We start from the raw sequence: 19,251 nt of genomic DNA on the forward strand, positions 1-19,251 counted from the left end.
GAAGCTAAGTAATTCACCCAGGGTCACACAGGTAAGAGGCAGAGTAAAGGCAGAATTCCTGCCCTGGAAGCCACAGGGCTTCCCCCACTGGGGACCAAGTGTCCTGAGTCTCTTCCCCATATCCCACTCCACTCACGCACACCCCCGGGTAGTAGGGCCAATCCAGAATCTCTAAGCCCTTATTTGTGGTTAACTGTCTCCATACCGCAGGGTAATTATGTGGCGTGAAGGAAGGAAGCCACCCTCCCAATTTAGATCCGCCCAGTCGCTTCCAGGTCCCAAGACCACTAGCCCCAGGCTTAATAGGGTCTAGGCCAGAGTCTGGGAATTTTCTGAGCCCGGGTTGGAAGCGAGCGAGGGCGGTGGGGAACAGGATGGGCGGTGCTGGGCCGCTCGGGAACACAGAGTATCAGATTTCTCGCAACTTGCCAATCCGGAGCACGGGAGGGCGTGTCCACACCTGGGAGGCGTGGCCGGGCGGCGGAGGGGGCTGCGGCGTCCTGGGGCGAGGCGCTGACGTGAGCTCGGCACACCTGGGCCCGGCAGGTAAGGGCCGACGCGGGGCTGGGAGCGGAGCCCGCAGTCCCGACCTGCGCAGAGCCAGGTGTTGCTTGCCCAGCCGGTCGAGGAGCGCGGTGGCGACGGGTGATCTTAACTGGGGACTTGGTTCGGAGGGACGTCCGCTTCTGGTAGCCGGATTGAGGAAAGGTGGGGGCGCCAACTTCTGGAACCTCACTTGAGGGAGGCGGGACACGCCCGCTGGTGGAGAAGGGTCCGCTCCAGAGTTTGTGGGGTTAGGAAAGCTTGCTTGGGGACATCTGTTTGCTTGGGGATACACTCTGGGGCTGGGTGCCTGTCGCCCTGCTGCAGGTAGCTTTTGGGCGGTCCTGGTCCTGGAGCGTGGGGCCCCTCCCGACCCCGCACTTCTGTCGACTCCCTTTCCTTCCCTGCCCAAAGGGAATGTGCTGCTCTCGGCCCCTACCCACCCACCGTGGGATAGAGCTAAGGCGCCCCCACTCCTTCGGTCTTACCAGCTCGCTGGGCCGCGGGCCCCTGTGTCCCAAAAAGGGGACTTCCCAGGCCCGCCGGGCCTTGGTCCCGGTGGGTGTTTTGGGACACTGAGGGTGGGGGCGGCCAGGAACTTTAGCCAATTTGTTTGTTTTCTCTCCTTGAATGTGTTTAGCACAGTCAGGCCCCTCGCCCTGGGCCTGGGAGACACCCATGGATTTCCAGGTAGTCAAGCTAGGTGCTGGGGAGGGTGGCGCCGGGCGTGGTTGCTCTGGGGGTGAGGCTCTTTTCGCCTGAAGGGGCTGGAGGGCGGGTGTGGAGAAAAGAGGAAAGTGTCTCAGGACTTGACTGGGAGGTCCTGGGTGCCCTCTTTACAGGGAGCCTGCCTTGTGGTGAAGGAGCCATCCCTGCCCCGACCCTGCTCCTTGTGGATGTCAAAAGTGGAAGCCAGGGAAGGGAGAGGGAAAAGGCGCTTGAGTTAGGGGTTGGTGAAGGCTAGTGCTGACCCAGGAGAGCAGTTTAGGGTTAGATGTATGTATAATGCATGACAGCAGCACTCAATACCCTGCAGCTCCCTCTCACCAGCCCCCAACTTCGATCCAGCGGGGAGGAAGGGGGTGAGAATTATGGCTAGAGGCCCAGAATTTACCCCTAAGCAGGGTTAACCTACATGGAGGACAGACTGGAAACTTGGAGGATGGCATTTCAGTTCCCTCCAAGGAGGAAGGGAAAAAGCAGGACCACCACAAAGGCCTGTCTGCCAGAAATGGAGGACGTGCTTTACTCTGAGCAAAACCATTGACAACTGAGTCTCGGCTTTAGGGTAGCAGTGCCCCTGGAAACTAGTCTAGGCAGGGGCTGCAGAGGTGGCAGTGGGAGTGTTGTAGAGGACCTGCTCGCTGGAATAGGGGTGTGAGAGAGGACAGTTAGTGCCTTGGGGAGGTTGAAAGTGTCCTTGCTCAATGCCCAGTGTAAGGGGAGTGGATGGGATGGCATCTTTGTTCTTTGGCTGCTTAAATACCTGTTGGAGACACAGGCCTTGATTTCGCTGATAGCCAGAGCTGAGTTCGACCAGGCTAAGGTTGTTCTGTGGGCATTGGGATTTGGGTGGTAAGAAGGTTTTGAAAGAGAACTCTGATTTAGGTGTGCTTGAGGGTGGCTGTCGTGCAGTCTCTTCCCTAACCACTTCATTTGTCCTCCATGCTGCGGGGATCTTTGCGGATGTTTTGGTTTACTCTCTTAGTGTCTAGAAGAAAGGAGGGACTTGGAAGGCAGAGTGCAGTGGCAGGAAGCAGTTCGGCACTCTGACTCTGGAGTGTTGGTCTAGGCCTCAGATAAAGCACTTAACTTTTCTGTGCCTCAGTTAACCCAGCTGTAAAATAGGGATGATGATAATAACATTGCCAGATTATGAGGATGAAATCAGATACGTTTAGCAAAACTGCATGTAAAAACTATAAAGCCTATGTAGATACAGAGGGTTGTTGTTATCATGGTCTCATCAGCTGAAGGCCGTCATCTTTTATCACCAAGAAATGTCATAGCTCCCTGTGGCTAAAAAAATACTCGTAGGGTTTTTTTTTTTTTTTACATTATAAATTGAAACATATCATTGTATGAAAATGTGAATCATATATAAAAGTATATAGGCAAGTATAAAATTCACCCATAATCCTATCACTAGGTAACCATTACGAATATCTTGTTGCATTGGTATATTATTTCTTTCCCTTTTTAAATTCTGTGTATGTGCCTATGTACTCAAGTGCAGGTTATGTTACGAGATGGAGGTGCTGCTATACAGTCAATACTGTACGCTGCATTTCCCCCCTTTATATTGTAAATGTTTCCCAAAGTCCAATAAAAATTCTTCAGACGCCCCGTTGTTAATGGCCGCCTAATACTGCGGCCTGTGAATGTGTAATTAGCCATTTTCCTCTGTTATTTCGGTTGCTTCCCATTTTTCCCTCTCTGCCTGTTTTTGGAGTCTTCGTTACTGAGTGGCGGGGGCGAGGGGGGGATCTTGGCTTACTTTCAGAAGGTGGAGAGGGTTAGCAGTGATGGAGGTGGGGAGTGGAGGAGGTCAGGCTGGGGCGGGGTTGCTCTTGGGTAGTGCCATCTTGGGAGAACGCCAAGAGCCCAGGTCTCTAGATCCTAATCATCCATCTCTATGGGTGGCTGCTTCTCCTTCCCCATCACTAGGTGCAGTTCCTTATATTGACCTGGTTGCTTTAATTTTTTTTTGTTGGGCTATGGATCAACTAGAATAAGCCGTTTTCTTCAAAGTCCACGATCCGTCAAGAGGTGAATTTCACGTGTCTGACAGGCCCAGACACAGGACTTAGCAGTATTGCAATAGAAATTCACGAAAGCCCCTCGCTAGGTTGATGGGTTTGCTGCTTATTTCCCTATTCTTTTCGTCCTCTCCTGGGCCCATCCCCCTTCCAGTAGGCTAGGACTGAGGAGGAGAAGGTAGAACTCGCCCTTGGGACAATATGCATTCCCTCCTCCATATAAGGTAAACGTTCTCTGTGGTTTGGTGTTTTGACGTGCTGCCCTACAAAACAACCTAAACCAAGGCCAAGAGCGTGGGGGTGGGGGGTGCGCTTGAATGCTGCATGCCAACCTCACCTGCCCACTGTGAGCTGTGCTCCCAGGGGGAAGGTTTCAGTTGCAGGACTTGGTAATTGGGTCAGAAGGCTCAGGTGAGAGCAGGTCCTGCCTTGCTCTTAAAGTGCCAGAGGCTGAAGTGGGTTTGGGTTTTTCCCATCTTTTGGGAATCCGGCTGGGGAAAGAAGAGGTGTTGGGGGCCACCCACTCAGTGAAGCTCCTCCGAGTGGGAGCCTTTGGCTGACTCAACTGGTTTGGTTTCTGAACCACCATCCAGGTGGGGATCTTTCTGGGTGTGAAAGTGACTTTATCATTCTTTCCTCCTAAGGCCATTGTGGGGCTTGAGCAGTTCCAATGTGGATTTCTTCAGGGAGTCTGATGAAAACATTGAGCTTTCCCGTTTAGTAACTAACATAGTGCTTGACACACAGTAGCGATGAACAAATATTTGTTGAAAGAATGCTATTTTGCTGGTGTCCCTTCTCACCTTAAGTAAAAACAAGAGATAAGAACACCAAAAAATCTAAACACAACATCTCAGGCAGACAATTCTCCAGTGACTGATTTTTCCTTCAGGCACCCAATCTGAGCAGGCCTTTGTCTCCTGCTGTGAGTGCTGGCTGCTGCCTAATGTTATCTGCTATGCCCGTGTATTTTTATGAGGATCAATTGCAGACTTTACCCAGGCTGGCTCCTGCAACCAATCAGTTCACTCCAGCCTCTGTGGGGAGATAAACAGACCTAGGTGAGGAGGCTGTCCTGGCAGTAGAGGACATGTCTTATGGCTCTTTTTAGGACTCTAGGGCTAGGAACTGTGGTATTTAATTATTCTAGGGCTTCTGAGCTTTACTAGACTCAGTTGCAGCCAAGGGTTCTCAGAGCCTTTGTCTCCAGTGTTACCAGCCTTCTCCGAGACCCTGGATTGTCCTGTGGATAACCAGCTCAGACCCACTTTTCTTGGTACAGAATCTTTGGGTGGCCCAGAGAAAGGAAAGCTGACTGAAGGCCCAGCTGTTCAGATCCCTGTGGATACACTGCCTGCTCATCTATGTAAGTGAACACTTTGGAACCAAACTCACCCTTGGCCTACTTCTCTCACCAGGGTGGTGTCATTTCTTGCTAACATATTCCCATTTGCCTTTAGTTGTCTATATAAAGAAAGCGTGCTTCAAGTTCTTGCCTGTATCCTTGCTGTTTCCGTAACTTTTTTTTCTTCTCTCTGCTGAGATGAGATTGAAAAGAGCAATTTCCCTTCTCTTCCAAAGCCCTTGGTACTTCAGGAAGGACTGTGTTCCAGCAGGGATGACATCATCTTTTTACTTTTCTGCTTCAGGATTTAAATAGAAGAAATGTGATCTACTTACATGATAAGTCTGATTTGGCTAGAGCATGAAGTATAAATGGCTTTGGACTAGGAATCAAAAGAACCTTTTAACCTCTTCTTTTTTTTCCCCACCTGGCACAGTTTATTCCCATATTTAGTTTCTTTGCTGTAATCTAATGAAACTGTAGCTCTATCATACGGGAACAGGGGCTGGGAAAAGTTCCCAGTGGCTGGCCTAATTCTCCTGTTCTCCTCACTTCTCCTCCCTCCCCCCAACCCAGATCATGGCCCTCCACCCCCGCAGAGTTCGGCTGAAGCCCTGGCTGGTGGCCCAGGTGGATAGTGGCCTGTACCCTGGGCTCATCTGGCTACACAGGGACTCCAAACGCTTCCAGATTCCCTGGAAGCATGCCACCCGGCACAGCCCCCAACAAGAGGAGGAAAATACCATTTTCAAGGTAAAGGAATTTTTCGCCATCTGACTTGAAATGTTTTCCAATTCTCTCAGGCCTTTTTGGTTTTTTGTTCTGTTTTCTGTTTTGGCATGAGAAGTATACTCGATCCAAAATGCTGATGCAACTGAGAGAATGTTTATGAGGGGGTGCCCAAACTTAGCAGGCATAGTAATCTCTCTTGTGCTGGCATGTTTCTATAATGGTTGAGGCCATTTATTCTTCCCCATTGGTTGAAGGTACTCAACTCACATCCCAAAGGATCCCAGGTGTGGTTTGCTGAACTCTTGTAAGTGATTGTCTTGATGTGGTTCCAAAAGCTCCCAAGGGTCAGTGTCAACTCTTTCTCTTCATTCACTCCAGGCTCTTGCTGTGAAGAGAGGTGCTTGGGCCTGGGAATGGCTATCTAGACCAGGACGAAACCATGGAGTGTTAGCAGGCTCCTAAAATAGCCTGTTGGTTGGGTATAAAGGGCACTCCACAAGTGTTTCTTTTTTATATTAAAATTGTTTTCCCTATTCATAACCACTGCTTAGAAATTAAAGGAGATTTAATTACCAGTTTTTATTCTATAAATACGTTTTCTTAAATAAAAAATAGCTTTCAGTTATTTTACTTAACTGAAAACAAGATTTAATCACATGGCATTGTGCAAAATGTAAGTGAAACCAAAACTTGACTTAAGACAGAAGTAGGTGGGAAGCTGGTTGCGGGAAGGGGTGTTGTGTGGTTTGTAACTCTGGAGCCTGGGCCTCTGCGCCAGACCAACTTCTCTGTGCTGCTCAGTCTTCCATCTCATGAAGAGCTTTAGTTCCTGCGCCCCCAAGACACAGAAGTGAGCTTATCCTTTTCTTCCCTGACTATAAGCTGGAAGTCAGAAGTGAAATCCAGTCCCTACCCTGGGCATCTCAAGATTGATGCCCCACGTTCTTGCTGAGTTTGGATCAGGAAAGGTGGGCTCACTCCTCAAAGGAGAGCCACCCTCGAGATGTTTCCCACTCAACTCAGTTAAGTCAGGTGTAGAGACAAGAGGTGGAGAGAAAATTGGCCTCAGAGTACATAGAAAGAAAGTAAATGTGCTTTTAATTTAAAAAATAAGTAATGATATAAAAGTGATAAGAGAAACATCTGAAAACCACCAATTATGGGAGTTGGCATTCAGTGGGGGATGAGCCTGTCTTGGGCCAGCTGGCTTCTTGTGTGGCCTTGGTCTGAAACAGGACTTGATGTTGAAGTGTTGGTGGTGGCTGGCCATGGGGAAGAGGCTGGTTCCTGAAAGCCCCACTCACAAGAGCGATCTGTTTGCTTAGGGCTTGAGGAAAAGCTGGCTGTGGGAAGCTGCTTTGTCGTATTTATATCTGTATATCCATTTGCAGAATGCTAAGGGAGGGCCTTGGAAGTCAGGAGAAGAGTGACGGTGCTCTCACAGATCCCAAGCTCTGACAGGCCTTTGGCAGGATATGCGGGGTGGGGGAAACAGCACTAGCCTTAAATGGGTGCCTGCTCCATAGCCTAAGTCCATTATCTCATTTAATTCTCAACAGCTCTGTAAGGGAGGTGTTACCTTATGATGTAGATGCAGAAACAGTCTTAGAGGAGCTAAGTAACTTGCCAAAAATCACATAGCCTATAAGTGGTGGGACCAGGATTCAAACCCAGGCCTATCTGCTCCCTTATTATCATGCTGCCCCTTCTGGCCGGGAATTGGAAGACCTGGCTTCAAATCCTACTACCATCAATTGCGTATGTGGTTTTGGGCAAGTCACATAATCTCTTTGGGCTTTAGCTTCCCCTAGTAAAATGAGGATGAAAGCAGTCTTGCCTGCCTCATAGGACTGTTGTGAGAATTGAGTGAAATAATGAATGAAAAGGGACTTGTACCACAAAAATGCAGAAGTTATTTCCATTTAGGAAGACAAATAAGGACCTGCACAATGACCAGAATCTTTCAGAAACAAGACTCAGAATGGCTTTGAACAAGTAATGTTTATAAATTACAATGATTGCCATGTCGTGGGTACTGTCCTCTGTGCCGCCTGACTTGGCCCTGGGTAAGGGCTGTGTGATAAGCAGAAAGGTGGGGCTGTGGTTCTGGGTTAGTCTGGTTGCTTTCCTTTGAAGGGCAGGGATTTAGGGAGCCACAGAAATTTGCAGACCTCTGCCAAAGTCAGCATAGCCGAAGCCGGCTGGGTGGGGCCAGAGTGGAGTGGGTGCAGAGGATCAAACAAAAGAAGGGAAAATGTGGCGAGGAAGCAGCCAGGTACCACTAAGTAACTGGAGATGTGCCTCTCAGATGCTAGGGACCAGTGAATTTGACATCCCCTATAGGGGGTTAGATGGAATGAAGCCTGCTAAGCCACCTAGGGCAGCACAGCTTTGTCTAACCTCTTCATTCCACACTGCAAACAAATAGAGGAGCCAAGTCTGAGAAGATGGTAAGAAGTGAGTCTGAATTGGATGAGAAGGATTTAGATTAGCTATGGAAGAAACTTCCTCATGATTGTGAGGCTTTGCAGGGAGTGACTGAGGGAGATCAGAAATCTCAAAGAAGGGGCAGAAAAATTCCATTTCAGCTTGAGGAAGAAGTCTATGGGGAGGAGCAGAGGCAGGAGCAGAGGCATGTGATATGCCCTCTTGGCTTGAACAAGTTGGTGTCTGCTTCCTGATCTTGAGTACTCCATTAATGATATGCCCCCTTTTTGCATCAGAACATACATCACACTCCTGAAGAAAGCTTAGAGGTCTGAGAATTTGTTAGCACTGAGGGAGAATGGATATCTGGTGAGCAGAGACAGAAGTGCCTGTTAGACCTGGAAGTCGGGCTGGGTTTCTACTCCGTCCTCTATTGCTGAGGACCTTGTCTACCATTGGAGCAGCCTGGGTTGTCCTTTTCCTCATTGGGGAAGCTACGTTGTTCCCCTTGTCTGGGAAAGCACCGTGAGTTTCCATAAGTGAAAACCAGAGAGGAGCATCCAAAGTGGTTTTAGCCCATCCATCAGCCACTGATGTTTCCAGCAGAATGTTTCTAATCAAGTGGGAGTTTGACGAAATAGGGAAAGGAAGGGGGTCTGGGTTTATAAGGAGGTTTATATGAGGCCCTCAGCCAGTGGGGCAAGCTGAACCCTCAGAGTGTACTTCCTATCGTCCTACAGGCTGTTACTCTTTTTTTATGCATCAGATTAAAGACTGAAGGGGGTAGGGAATAGCAAGGCCAAAATCTTTATATCATATGTCATTTCCCTTTCTCTTATTATTATATAAGTAACTCATGTCAAAAACAAGTAAGCCAAAAAAAAAAAAAAAAAATTTTACCCGAAATCATGCTATCCAGAATTACCATTAGCATTTTGGTGTGTATTTTTTCCAGAATTTTCTTTATTTTCACCTCTTCATTATAGCCTTTGTAGTCTTGACAGGTGGTGCTGGTACCTCCTGAGATAAAGCTCCTCTTTTCAAAAGATTGTGTTTGCATATGGCTTAATTTCCCTCAGGCTCTGCCTTGCCTGGTCCTACAGGCAGTGTTTCCTGCTACAGTCTCTGTAAATTGGAATTGGGATGGTGGGGCCGTCAGACAAGGGTGTGTGTATATGTCCATCCATATGAGAGAGGGTGAGCACACTTTGCAGTTTCTGGGCAACAGCAGACACTCACTGTAATTTCCTATTCCTCAGGCCTGGGCTGTGGAGACAGGGAAGTACCAGGAAGGGGTGGATGACCCTGACCCAGCTAAATGGAAGGCCCAGCTCCGTTGTGCTCTCAACAAGAGCAGGGAATTCAACCTGATGTACGATGGCACCAAGGAGGTGCCCATGAACCCAGTGAAGATATATCAAGTGTGTGATATCCCCCAGCCTCAGGGGTCGATCATTAACCCAGGTGAGGCCCCAGCTGCTCGGGAGAAGGTGGATGGTCTGTCAGGTTGTAGGCTGGACTCTTAAAGATAAGATAGTCGACTTGAAAATCGTTTGGCTTACAAAGACTGGTGAAGCAAGTAAGCCTTTCGCTAAGAAGGACCCAGAGAACAGAAGCTGTAGACTTGGCAAAATCATCTTGCTTACTTAGGGGAATAGTTACTAGCTTGATCGCTTAAAGCATTAGAAAGTGTAGAGTTCTACTGTAAAAATTGCTTCCCTCAAGACTCAACACTGAGAGGAGAGGCGGGGTGGTTTAGAAGAAGGAGGAATTAAAACTTAGAGTGTTTGAGTTCTAAACCTGGCTCTTATCACTTCACTACTTGTGGAACATTGAATCAAGTTATTTGACCTCTTGAGCCTCAGTGTCTTCAACTGTAAAATCTGGGCTCTCATCTTTCCTGTCTATTTCAAAGGCTATTGTAAGATCAATTGACATGATATGTAAAAGCTATTAAGTTCTCTTTATAAAACGTTGGGTGGTTGATCATTTAGTTTGAAGGATACCTGTGCTAAGAGAATACCACCTGATCCTCCTAGTTACCCAGGGCTTAACAAGTACCAACTAAGAGCCAGATAATTTAGACTTGTCCTCCAGTGAATCCAGTGAGGCCTTGCCATGAGGGAAGCATCTCCTCACATTAAGCTTACAAGGAGAAAAGTTGGTGTCCTTGAGTCCTTGAAAGGGACGCTAATGTGTAGGAAGAGCTTTAGAGTGGAAATTAAGAGATTTCTAGGAGAAGAAAGTCAGGTCTGCAGCTCCTGGATAGGGGAGGTGAAGACAGCTTACATTAGGGCTCTGTAAGAGGAATTAGAACCAGAAGTTAATACACCCTGTGTTCCCACTCTGATTGGCTAGGGTGTTGAGGGTGCAAACTGCATCTGAGAGGCCTCTGTGCTAGCAGTCCCCAGTTTGTATACTGGGACACCTAGAGGGATGACAGAGCAACCTGAGCAGCTCATGTGCAGGCTTGTGTGTTGGTTTCTCGGGTAGGATCCACTGGGTCTGCTCCTTGGGATGAGAAGGATAATGATGTGGATGAAGAAGATGAGGAAGATGAGCTTGATCAGTCACAGCACCATGTTCCCATCCAGGACACCTTCCCCTTCTTGAACATCAATGGTGAGTGGGAGCAGTGGGTATAGAAGGATGAGGAGTATGTAAGGGGCTTTGATCTTGCAACTGCTGACCCCTCAGCCACGACTGCACTGGGAATAGTGACCAGGCCATGTGGCCAGGCTGCTGGTCTATTAGCAAGTAGGGGTCATAGGCAAGGGAATTCCGCTGGCCCAGTTATCCCAGTGGGGTGGCTTTTAGGCATAGAGAGCATCTTCTAAATCTTATGTGATAATTTAGAGAAATTAAAATTTAAATTCATTCTCAGTCCCACATACAGATACATTGGCTGTTATAAATTTTGCTGATTTCCTTCAGGCCACATGCAGACATCATTTTCATGAATTGTAGGCAAACTCTTCTGCTATTTCCCTTGGTATAAATTTATTGTGTCATTTTCTTAACAGAGACTACTCTGCTAAGGCTGTATCATGGGAAACTTGTGGTTTCTATAGCTCTAAATACTCCGATAGAATTTATCTGCAAGAGACTATTCTTTAATAACTTTTTGAACTCAGTTTCCCAGGAAAAATGAGTTTAGAGGTTAGAAGGTCACTGTGGGCCAGAGCATGTCCTGAATCTCCCATTGCACATTCTGAGGATGCCCAAACCCAAGGTGAATGCTCTTCTGCAGCATCTTCACTTGACCTGCCACTGAAATGCTCCTAGTCAAATGACATGCATTCAGTTGAGCAACTTTTCACTTACCCTTCTAGTTCTAGCTGGTTGCTATTGGCCAAATGAGATACTTGTGCCACATAGAAAATTTTAGTATATCAAGATGATTCTTTAGGATTTTGGAGTACTCTACTCTAGTTGGTGTGCTCACCTTCGAGAATCAGGAAATGACACTTATCATCTGTCCAGTTGCCCTCCTTCACTTACCCTGCCATTTACGTCTTTGCAACTAAGTGATGAGTAAAGAAAAATACCGAGTTCTTTCAGGTCAATATTGCCACATGTTACATTCCCACTGAGTGAAATTTTAAGAATTAGACATCTGGAAATGTGGGATCCTTTCCCAAATCCTTGGCTGAATCATTCTGTTATTCTCACCTCTTGAAAGGATGCAGCCTATTTGCAGATCCTGATTTCCTGTTTCTGTTCATATTATTAAACCTAGTGTTGTGTGGCCTTATGTTATGGGCCACCATGGATCCTTTTTGGAAAGATGTGGGACATATATTAAAAACAAAAATGTGAAATAGGGTACATAGACTTAACCAGACTTATACACAGGGGTCAAAGAAACAACCTCTGTGATTTCAGAGCTGTTGCGGCAGAGGAAGAATTGTTGAAAAATAGATGCTTAAGATGTGAGGCCAGGAGGAGAGATCTGTAGACTTTGGAGCAAGTCAACTTTGACAATAGCAAGGAAATAGGATGGGTTTTTCACTCTTTTATTTTTATTTATTTATTTATTTACTTTTGGTGAGGAAGATTGGCCCTGAGCTAACATCTGTGCCAATCTCCCTCCACTCTGTATGTGGGACACTGCCACAGCATGACTTGCCAATCAGTGTGTAGGTCTGTGTCTGAGATCCAAGCATGTGAACCCAACCATTGTGCCACTGGGTGGCCCCATTCACTCTCTTTTTTCAAAGCTTTAATTGGATACTTTTGAAGAAACAATACTCGAATGTGGTTTAAAATTCATAATGGTACAAAACAGTAATCAGTTGAAAAGTTTTCCTTCCATCCTGTCTCTGAACCTCCCAGTTGCTTCCCTGGAGGAAACAGATCGTTCCAGGTTCTTGAGTATCCTTCTAGATGTTTTATGCATGTAAAAGTATTTGTTTTTAATGAAATTTCTATACATTAACACTTACTTGAAGCTAATTAAGTAATTCACTTGAGTTCATTTTATGGAAGACAACTAGCTTCCACTTAATTGCTTGGCTCAAATTTTGCAACTGGGAACCTTTTATTCGTGCTCATTCTAATTTAACCCCAGAGAAAACTCACTCGTCTATCTGTTAATCTTCTGCAAATGCAGGTTTTTCAGAACTGGGAGTTTATGGGAGAACTAATATGATTAGGAAGCAGAAGCAGGGGAACCTTATTTCTTATTGTGCTAGTTGTGGGAATCTTGGATGGGTTGCCATGCTGAGTCATGGTCCAGTGTTTGACTAACATCTATTGACTCTGTTAGGTTTTAGAGCCTCAGACCAAGAGCTGTGCATATGTGGTGCCCCCGCCTGCTCACCCACATCCTTCTGTTCTAGGTTCTCCCATGGCACCAGCCAGTGTGGGCAACTGCAGTGTGGGCAACTGCAGCCCTGAAGCAGTGTGGCCCAAAACTGAACCCCTGGAGATGGAAGTACCCCAGACACCTATACAGCCCTTCTATAGCTCTCCAGAGCTGTGGATCAGCTCTCTCCCAAGTAAGTGAGACTTGAACTTTCCAGCTGGGTCTTCAGCTCCTATTATAGTCACTTTCCTGCTCCACCTTCTGCTTCCATTTCTTTGTCACATATAGAAATGACCTGTCCTACAGGCGGCTTCCGTGTCTGGTTCCTGGCTGGCTGATGAGTCACCAGGGAAAAATAAAGAAACATTAGCCTATACCTACTTGCCCATGGGGATACTCTGATTGGTTGCAGCTCTAGGTTACTCATCTCTTGGGTGGGTGGAAGGCCTGGGTTTATCAGTTTGAGTAGGGGATTTGGGGACAAGGTCAGTTGTCAGAAAGGGAGGTTAATGGCTATGGATTTGGTCATGGAGGCTCTTGGATTTCGAGGGGCTTGAGGACCAAGAGAAAATCTCTTTCTGAATTGGGGACAAATTGATGTCAATGAAGAATCAATGTCATTGCCCCATCTCCCTTTCTTCCCCATCTTCCCATACTACACATGGTGGGGGGTATGAGTGCTAGAATTTTGTCCAAGAGGCTAAAAGCTTTGATAAGACCTATAGGATTCAATGGAGACTTGCTGAGTGAAAATTTACTTTGCTATGAACTATGTTCTTTAATGATATATTATTAGAACAGGTCCACAGTATGTGCTCATGTGTGTAATTTTCAGAAAGATGATTTGATATTTCTTCTTGTTCCTCTGGTTTCTTTAAACAGTGCTCCAAAAATGAGACATAAACGATATACCTTAGTTTTTAGCTTCTTTCAATGAATATTGATGTGAAGACTCAGCCAGTACGAAATGAGGAGAGCGGGACCCAGAAGTTTGCTTGGAGAAATTCTAGCCTTAGGGTGTGGTGATTGAGTAGAGATAGTATAGATAGACCTTGAACTGTTTGCTTCATGGCAGCCTTTTGAGTGAATATTCCAGGGCTATGTTGATGTCTCCCTTTATTACAGGAAGGATAACTATGGCAGTAGCCTTCCTGAATGCTGGTTGAAAGGTGGCTTGATCTTGATGGAATTGCGTGAGTCTTAGGGATGGACAGGCAGAGGAACAGAGAAGGACTCTCACTATCTTCTCTCACTTGCAGTGACTGACCTGGACATCAAGTTTCAGTATCGTGGGAAGGAGTATGGGCAGACCATGACTGTGAGCAACCCTCAGGGCTGCCGGCTCTTCTATGGGGACCTAGGTCCCATGCCTGACCAGGAGGAGCTCTTTGGTCCCGTCAGCCTGGAGCAGGTCAAGTTCCCAGGTCCAGAGCATATCACCAATGAGAAGCAGAAGCTGTTCACCAGCAAGCTGCTAGATGTCATGGACAGAGGACTGATCCTGGAGGTCAGCGGTCACGCCATTTATGCCATCAGGCTGTGCCAGTGCAAGGTGTATTGGTCTGGGCCATGTGCCCCATCGCTTGTTGCCCCCAACCTGATTGAGAGACAAAAGAAGGTCAAACTATTCTGTCTGGAAACATTCCTTAGTGGTGAGTCTTTTTTCAGAAGGTTGATGGTGGGAACTGCTCCTTCGAAGTACGTCTTCCTCCTTTTCTGTCTCTGGAAAGATCTTAACCAAAAAACTTCTTGAAGTCAAGATGGAAGAGAACCTTGGTTCTGAAAAATGAAAGTGACCTGGGTAACAAAAAGGGTTGTTCTGCTCCAAAGCCATGTACTTGGAAGCCATTTTTAAGTTGGCTTTGACTCCTTTAGTGGCAGAAGAGGGAGACAGTCTTGTCATTACCCTTCACATGCTACCAGCTTATCCTTAACTTTGGAAAGTGACCTTGTTCATCATAATCAGCAACATATATACTTTTCCCATCTGGGAAATATCTGAGTGGTGAATTCAAGCAGACAGATTTAGGGAGAGCACTGAGATGTGAATTTTACAATGTGGTTTGAACCCCAAGTCTTGTTCAATGATGTCCAATAGAATCCTCTGAAAAGATGAAAATTTTCTATATTTGCATTGTCTAGTATGGTAGCCACTAGCCACAGGTGGCTATTGAGCATATAAATGTGACTAAGGAACTATTTAATTTTAATTAATTTAAATTTAATGGCCACGTGTTGTGGTTAGTGGCTACCATATTGGACAGCATAGACGATGATATTTACTGAGTGGATATGGAATAACTCAGTACACCAAACTTACTCTTCCACCTTCTGCAGATCTCATTGCCCACCAGAAAGGACAGATAGAGAAGCAGCCACCATTTGAGATCTACTTATGCTTTGGAGAAGAATGGCCAGATGGGAAACCCCTGGAAAGGAAACTCATCTTGGTTCAGGTGAGGAGATAAGGATGTGTCAGCGACTCTTTGCCTTTTTACCAGTGCTTTAGCCACTAGTTCTGGGGTTGAGCCATGAGTGAGGACCCATCAGCCTGTGTGGATTTTAATCCCATTAGATGGAGTAACAGACTCAAGCTTTGTACACTCTTTACAGTAAGACCATGATGGAGAATATAAGCTCTTCAAGTGGGTGACTGATGTAATGGGGACCTTATCTTTCATTTTCTTACTGACATTAGAATCTTCCTGAAACCTAACAGGATATGATCCTTTCTAGCTCTTTTAGAAAAACCCTTTGAGTTTCTTTTAAGAACCTAACCTTATGCTAGGAAATGGCAGCAAGACCACTGGGTTTGGCCCCTGGATTTGTGCAACGACAGGCAATAGATGAAATTTGGGTAAAAGTCTTGTAGAGTGAACCTTGGTAGAATTGTCCAGAAAGATGAAGGCATATCCTATATCTAGACATTAGAGTAGGGGGCTTCCCCAGGGCCTCAATGGTCCTTCCTTTAATCTTGTGTCCTTCCCGCTGTTTGAAAATACCTTTTCTTCAGTGCATACCTGTGTGCTCTGTGTCCTGAACAGGTCATTCCAGTGGTGGCTCGGATGATCTACGAGATGTTTTCTGGCGATTTCACACGATCCTTTGACAGTGGCAGTGTCCGCCTGCAGATCTCAACTCCAGACATCAAAGATAACATTGTTGCCCAGCTGAAGCAACTGTACCGCATCCTCCAAACCCAGGAAAGCTGGCAGCCCATGCAGCCCACCCCCAGCATGCAGCTGCCCCCTGCCCTGCCGGCCCAGTAGTTGTCAATGCCGTCTTCCTTCTCTTTTTTTACATTATTGTACATATGGTTATTTTTTATTACTCAGATTTAACCAGCTTTAGGACCTCTCTTCCTTCTAACAATGTTAGTAGTCTGACTCTCCAAATATGCCTAGCTTTTAAAGTTGATTTAATTTATGGAGAAATCGCCCTTTGTACTTTCCCTTTTTTAAACCTCCCAACACTAGTCTAATGTAGTAGAAGGAGATTTGGCCTGGGAGTTTGGACACCAGGGTTCTAGCTGCAGCTTGGCTTCCAATAGTGTGACCTTGAGCCAAGTCATTTAACCGCTGGGCTTCAGATTCATCACTGTGAAGTGAAGGGGTTGGAATGATGCCCAAAATTGCATCCATCTTTAAAACTCTGATTTGATGACTACATTCTACTTGTATAAGGCAAAACTGCCTGGAACAGAACCCTTCTGCATTGTTCTTGTACCACATTTTTTTCTTGGCTTTCATTAAAGTTCCCTCAAGCACTGATTTGTCCAGGATTGATCTCCGTTTGACCTGTTTTGCTAGTATAGTAAGTTGGCTCCCTGATGGGGGAAGTGAGAGGGAGGAGAGCTGGCTGGTTGCTTAGGAACCAAGCCAGATATCTAAATAGAAATAGGTGCCAAAGTCTGAAAGTCACCTGGCCTGTGGAGTAAAAGCTCATAAATTGAGCTTCTAATGGGAAGCTGTTGACATAGAAGGCCTAGGGATTCTGTAGAAGAATTGGCTGTCAGGTGTTTACCTTGCCACCACTCAGATAACCACTGTGTGTGTGTGGTAGATGAGGGTATATGACTCCGTAGTAGCCTTCAGAGAGGATAGAGCTCTCTTCTTATTTTCTTCTCTGAGGAAGACCTGAGAGTCAGCTGGGCATCTAAGATAAACATCTCTAAAAGGGACAGTTCTTCCTGGTTTGGAGACTTTTACAGTCTTCCTGTCATTTAGATTTTTTGCAGTTGGGACAAATGGGATATTGAATGTGTTAAGGCCAAGGTAAGGAAGGGCTGGGCAGTGCTTTTCTGGAAAAGGCTCACCTAGTACAAACCTGCTTGTCTCCCTTCCTAGTGGAGGGTATGAACAATTAAGGTGAAGAGTGGTGTAGAACATTGCAGCTATAGCTGCTATGAACTGGTCTTCTCTATTAACTTTTGCTTGGTGCCTGACTCTTTTGCCCCCCCCCCTTTATTTTTTAAAGATGAAATTATACATAATTTAAACTCCAAGATCTAAATGGAAAACAAGATGCTGATCTCTGGTTGCAGGCCCCAATCCTCTTGAGAACTGATGCCTATTTGTGCCAGGCCATATTAAGAAAGTGCATATCTAGTCTGATACCCTTAAACCAAACCACCTCCTACTTGCTACTGAAGTTGGTCTAGCTGTATTTCAAAAACTATAGCTCAGCTCAGTCACAGGCAGCAGTGGGACTTATTTATTTAGAAGGCTTAAGCCATGGTTTTAGGGTCTTTAAGGCACCTGGTGGAATCTGCTGTTACTAAAGTATGACCAAGAGAAATCTGAGTAAAGGTCAGGCGCTCAGCTCTGAGCAGAAGTTGGGCTTTATAAACCAGAAAACATGCAAGGTATAGAAACTTGACGTTTTTTGGTCATTTTGTTGAGTGGGTGAAGTGAGGGATTTGGTTTTGATGTTTGGCTGTCTCTGTCTGTATCTGCATAGCTCAAAGTTAAAAAGAACCCACTGTAGATAAATTGGGAGGGCAACTGTTGGATCTGGGCTGGTCCCTCTCCCTTATTCTGTAAGATGCTAACAACCAGGCTGTCCATCTGGATGGGGGCCTAGATAATGGAAGCTGGCAAAGCGTGTTGAAAATAGCATTCTGAATGCCAAGAAGGATCAAACTTTTAGTATATGACTTTTAGTGAAAAGTTTATGAACACGTTGCAGGAAGGGATGAGCGATTTTACGCGGTCTTAACTAGATAACAGTTTCTTGTTTTTTTAATCTTTCAGAACTCTGGGAGAGTGCACGCAGGGCTCTCCACTGATAGCCATCAGTGCTCCTTCTCTGGTTTTGATGGGTAGACACCAGGTGTCCTTTCTTGGAGACTCAGCCTGCTATCTCCTTTGGTGGCTACAACACTCACTCTCTTGGTGTCTTCTACTTCCTTGCCTTCACCTTGCTTAACACTGGGAAGGGAGTTAGTTGGTGTCACTGGCTCTTCTTTTTCTTCTTTGTCCACCCCACCAAACTAGATTAGCTCAAAATTAAAAAGAAGCTACTGTAGGTAAATTGGGAGGGCAAGTGTTGGATATGGGCTGGTCCCTTCCCCACATAATTAAGTCCCTGGTTATATGTTCCCATAACACCCTATACTTCTTTCAGAATAATCAATTCTCTTGTAATTACTCAGCATCTGTGTCCTGTTTGACTACAAATTTGCTGAAGGTAGGGACTGTTTGTCTAGACTTTGCTTCCAGCTTTTAGTACAGTGTCTGGTACATAGTATGTTCTCAAATATTTTTTAGAATGAATGAGCTAAATAAGTCTTTCATTTTAGGGATTTATTGCTAACCACCCTGGGAAAATCAAATAAATAAATATGGGCAAGTATAAAATTAGTTTCTAGTCTCTGTTTCCCTCTCTGAGCTAAGAACCAACGTTAGACTGGAAGTCCCTACAAGCTGGTCCTCCTTCCAGGCTGGCCCCATCTTTACTCCACAGTTGTCTCCTTTCACAGTCTGAAGATATCACCAACATAGAGCCAGGAGTGAAACCTCCTGGGTAGCTGCCCACAGTTCCCTAAGCCTCTGCCCTGCCCATGTATCAGGAAATTTGGGCCATTTCCTTAGATATGAGTGTTCTCAAATTCTTTCCCTTCGTAGTCATATGGCTGATAGTTAAAGACGTGTTAACCTTTCAGTGAAATAACGCTTGTTTGTCTCAGTGACCTGATTGAAAAGCCTTTGCATTTCTGCTTCTCATTTCTCATCTGAAGTCAGCACACTGAATTCCCAGAACTTGAGCTCCACGAAGATGGGGTTTTTGTTTTGCACGCTGCAATACTTCCAGCGCCTAGAAGCATGTCTAGCACACATTTGTTCAGAGTGCACACTCATGCCCTTCGCACTCTGCTTAGAGGTGACAAACCGCGGCTAGGACAGCACTTGTCCACCCACTTCCCTTCTGAGAATTCAGCCCCTCAAATTTAGGATTCAGGGAGGTCAAAGTCTACAAAAAAAGAAAACTTTGTAGCACCACCCGGAAGTGAGGACATTCTGCAAAACACATCGCTTGTCTTGAGATAAGTTTTGTCTGGAGGGGAAAGGGCACTCCTCTAGACACAAACGGTGTTTTTGCCCTGTGTACTCTGTCCTGACTTCCTGGTCAACTAGGAC

General features: G+C 45.9%; 1 protein-coding gene across 3 annotated transcripts; it reads left to right on the plus strand.

Annotated features, from left to right (window-relative positions):
* Positions 1-461: 461 nt before the first annotated feature.
* On the plus strand, positions 462-18,471 carry IRF6 (interferon regulatory factor 6). 3 transcript variants are annotated; one of them, XM_001490766.5, is made up of 9 exons: positions 462-546; positions 4,585-4,668; positions 5,224-5,400; positions 9,066-9,270; positions 10,300-10,428; positions 12,648-12,806; positions 13,873-14,265; positions 14,951-15,069; positions 15,658-18,471. In XM_001490766.5, exons 3-9 carry the CDS (start codon positions 5,227-5,229, stop codon positions 15,880-15,882), a joined length of 1,404 nt encoding a protein of 467 aa, XP_001490816.1. In that variant the 5' UTR covers positions 462-546; positions 4,585-4,668; positions 5,224-5,226; the 3' UTR covers positions 15,883-18,471. The 3 variants fall into 3 exon arrangements, with proteins under 3 accessions (XP_001490816.1, XP_005609883.1, XP_070122861.1); XM_005609826.4 differs by having other exon boundaries at positions 486-708; XM_070266760.1 differs by lacking the exon at positions 462-546 and adding an exon at positions 1,189-1,233.
* Positions 18,472-19,251: the final 780 nt, after the last annotated feature.

Source organism: Equus caballus, chromosome 5 (genome assembly GCF_041296265.1).
Source record: "Equus caballus isolate H_3958 breed thoroughbred chromosome 5, TB-T2T, whole genome shotgun sequence".
NCBI classification, from domain to species: domain Eukaryota; kingdom Metazoa; phylum Chordata; class Mammalia; order Perissodactyla; family Equidae; genus Equus; species Equus caballus.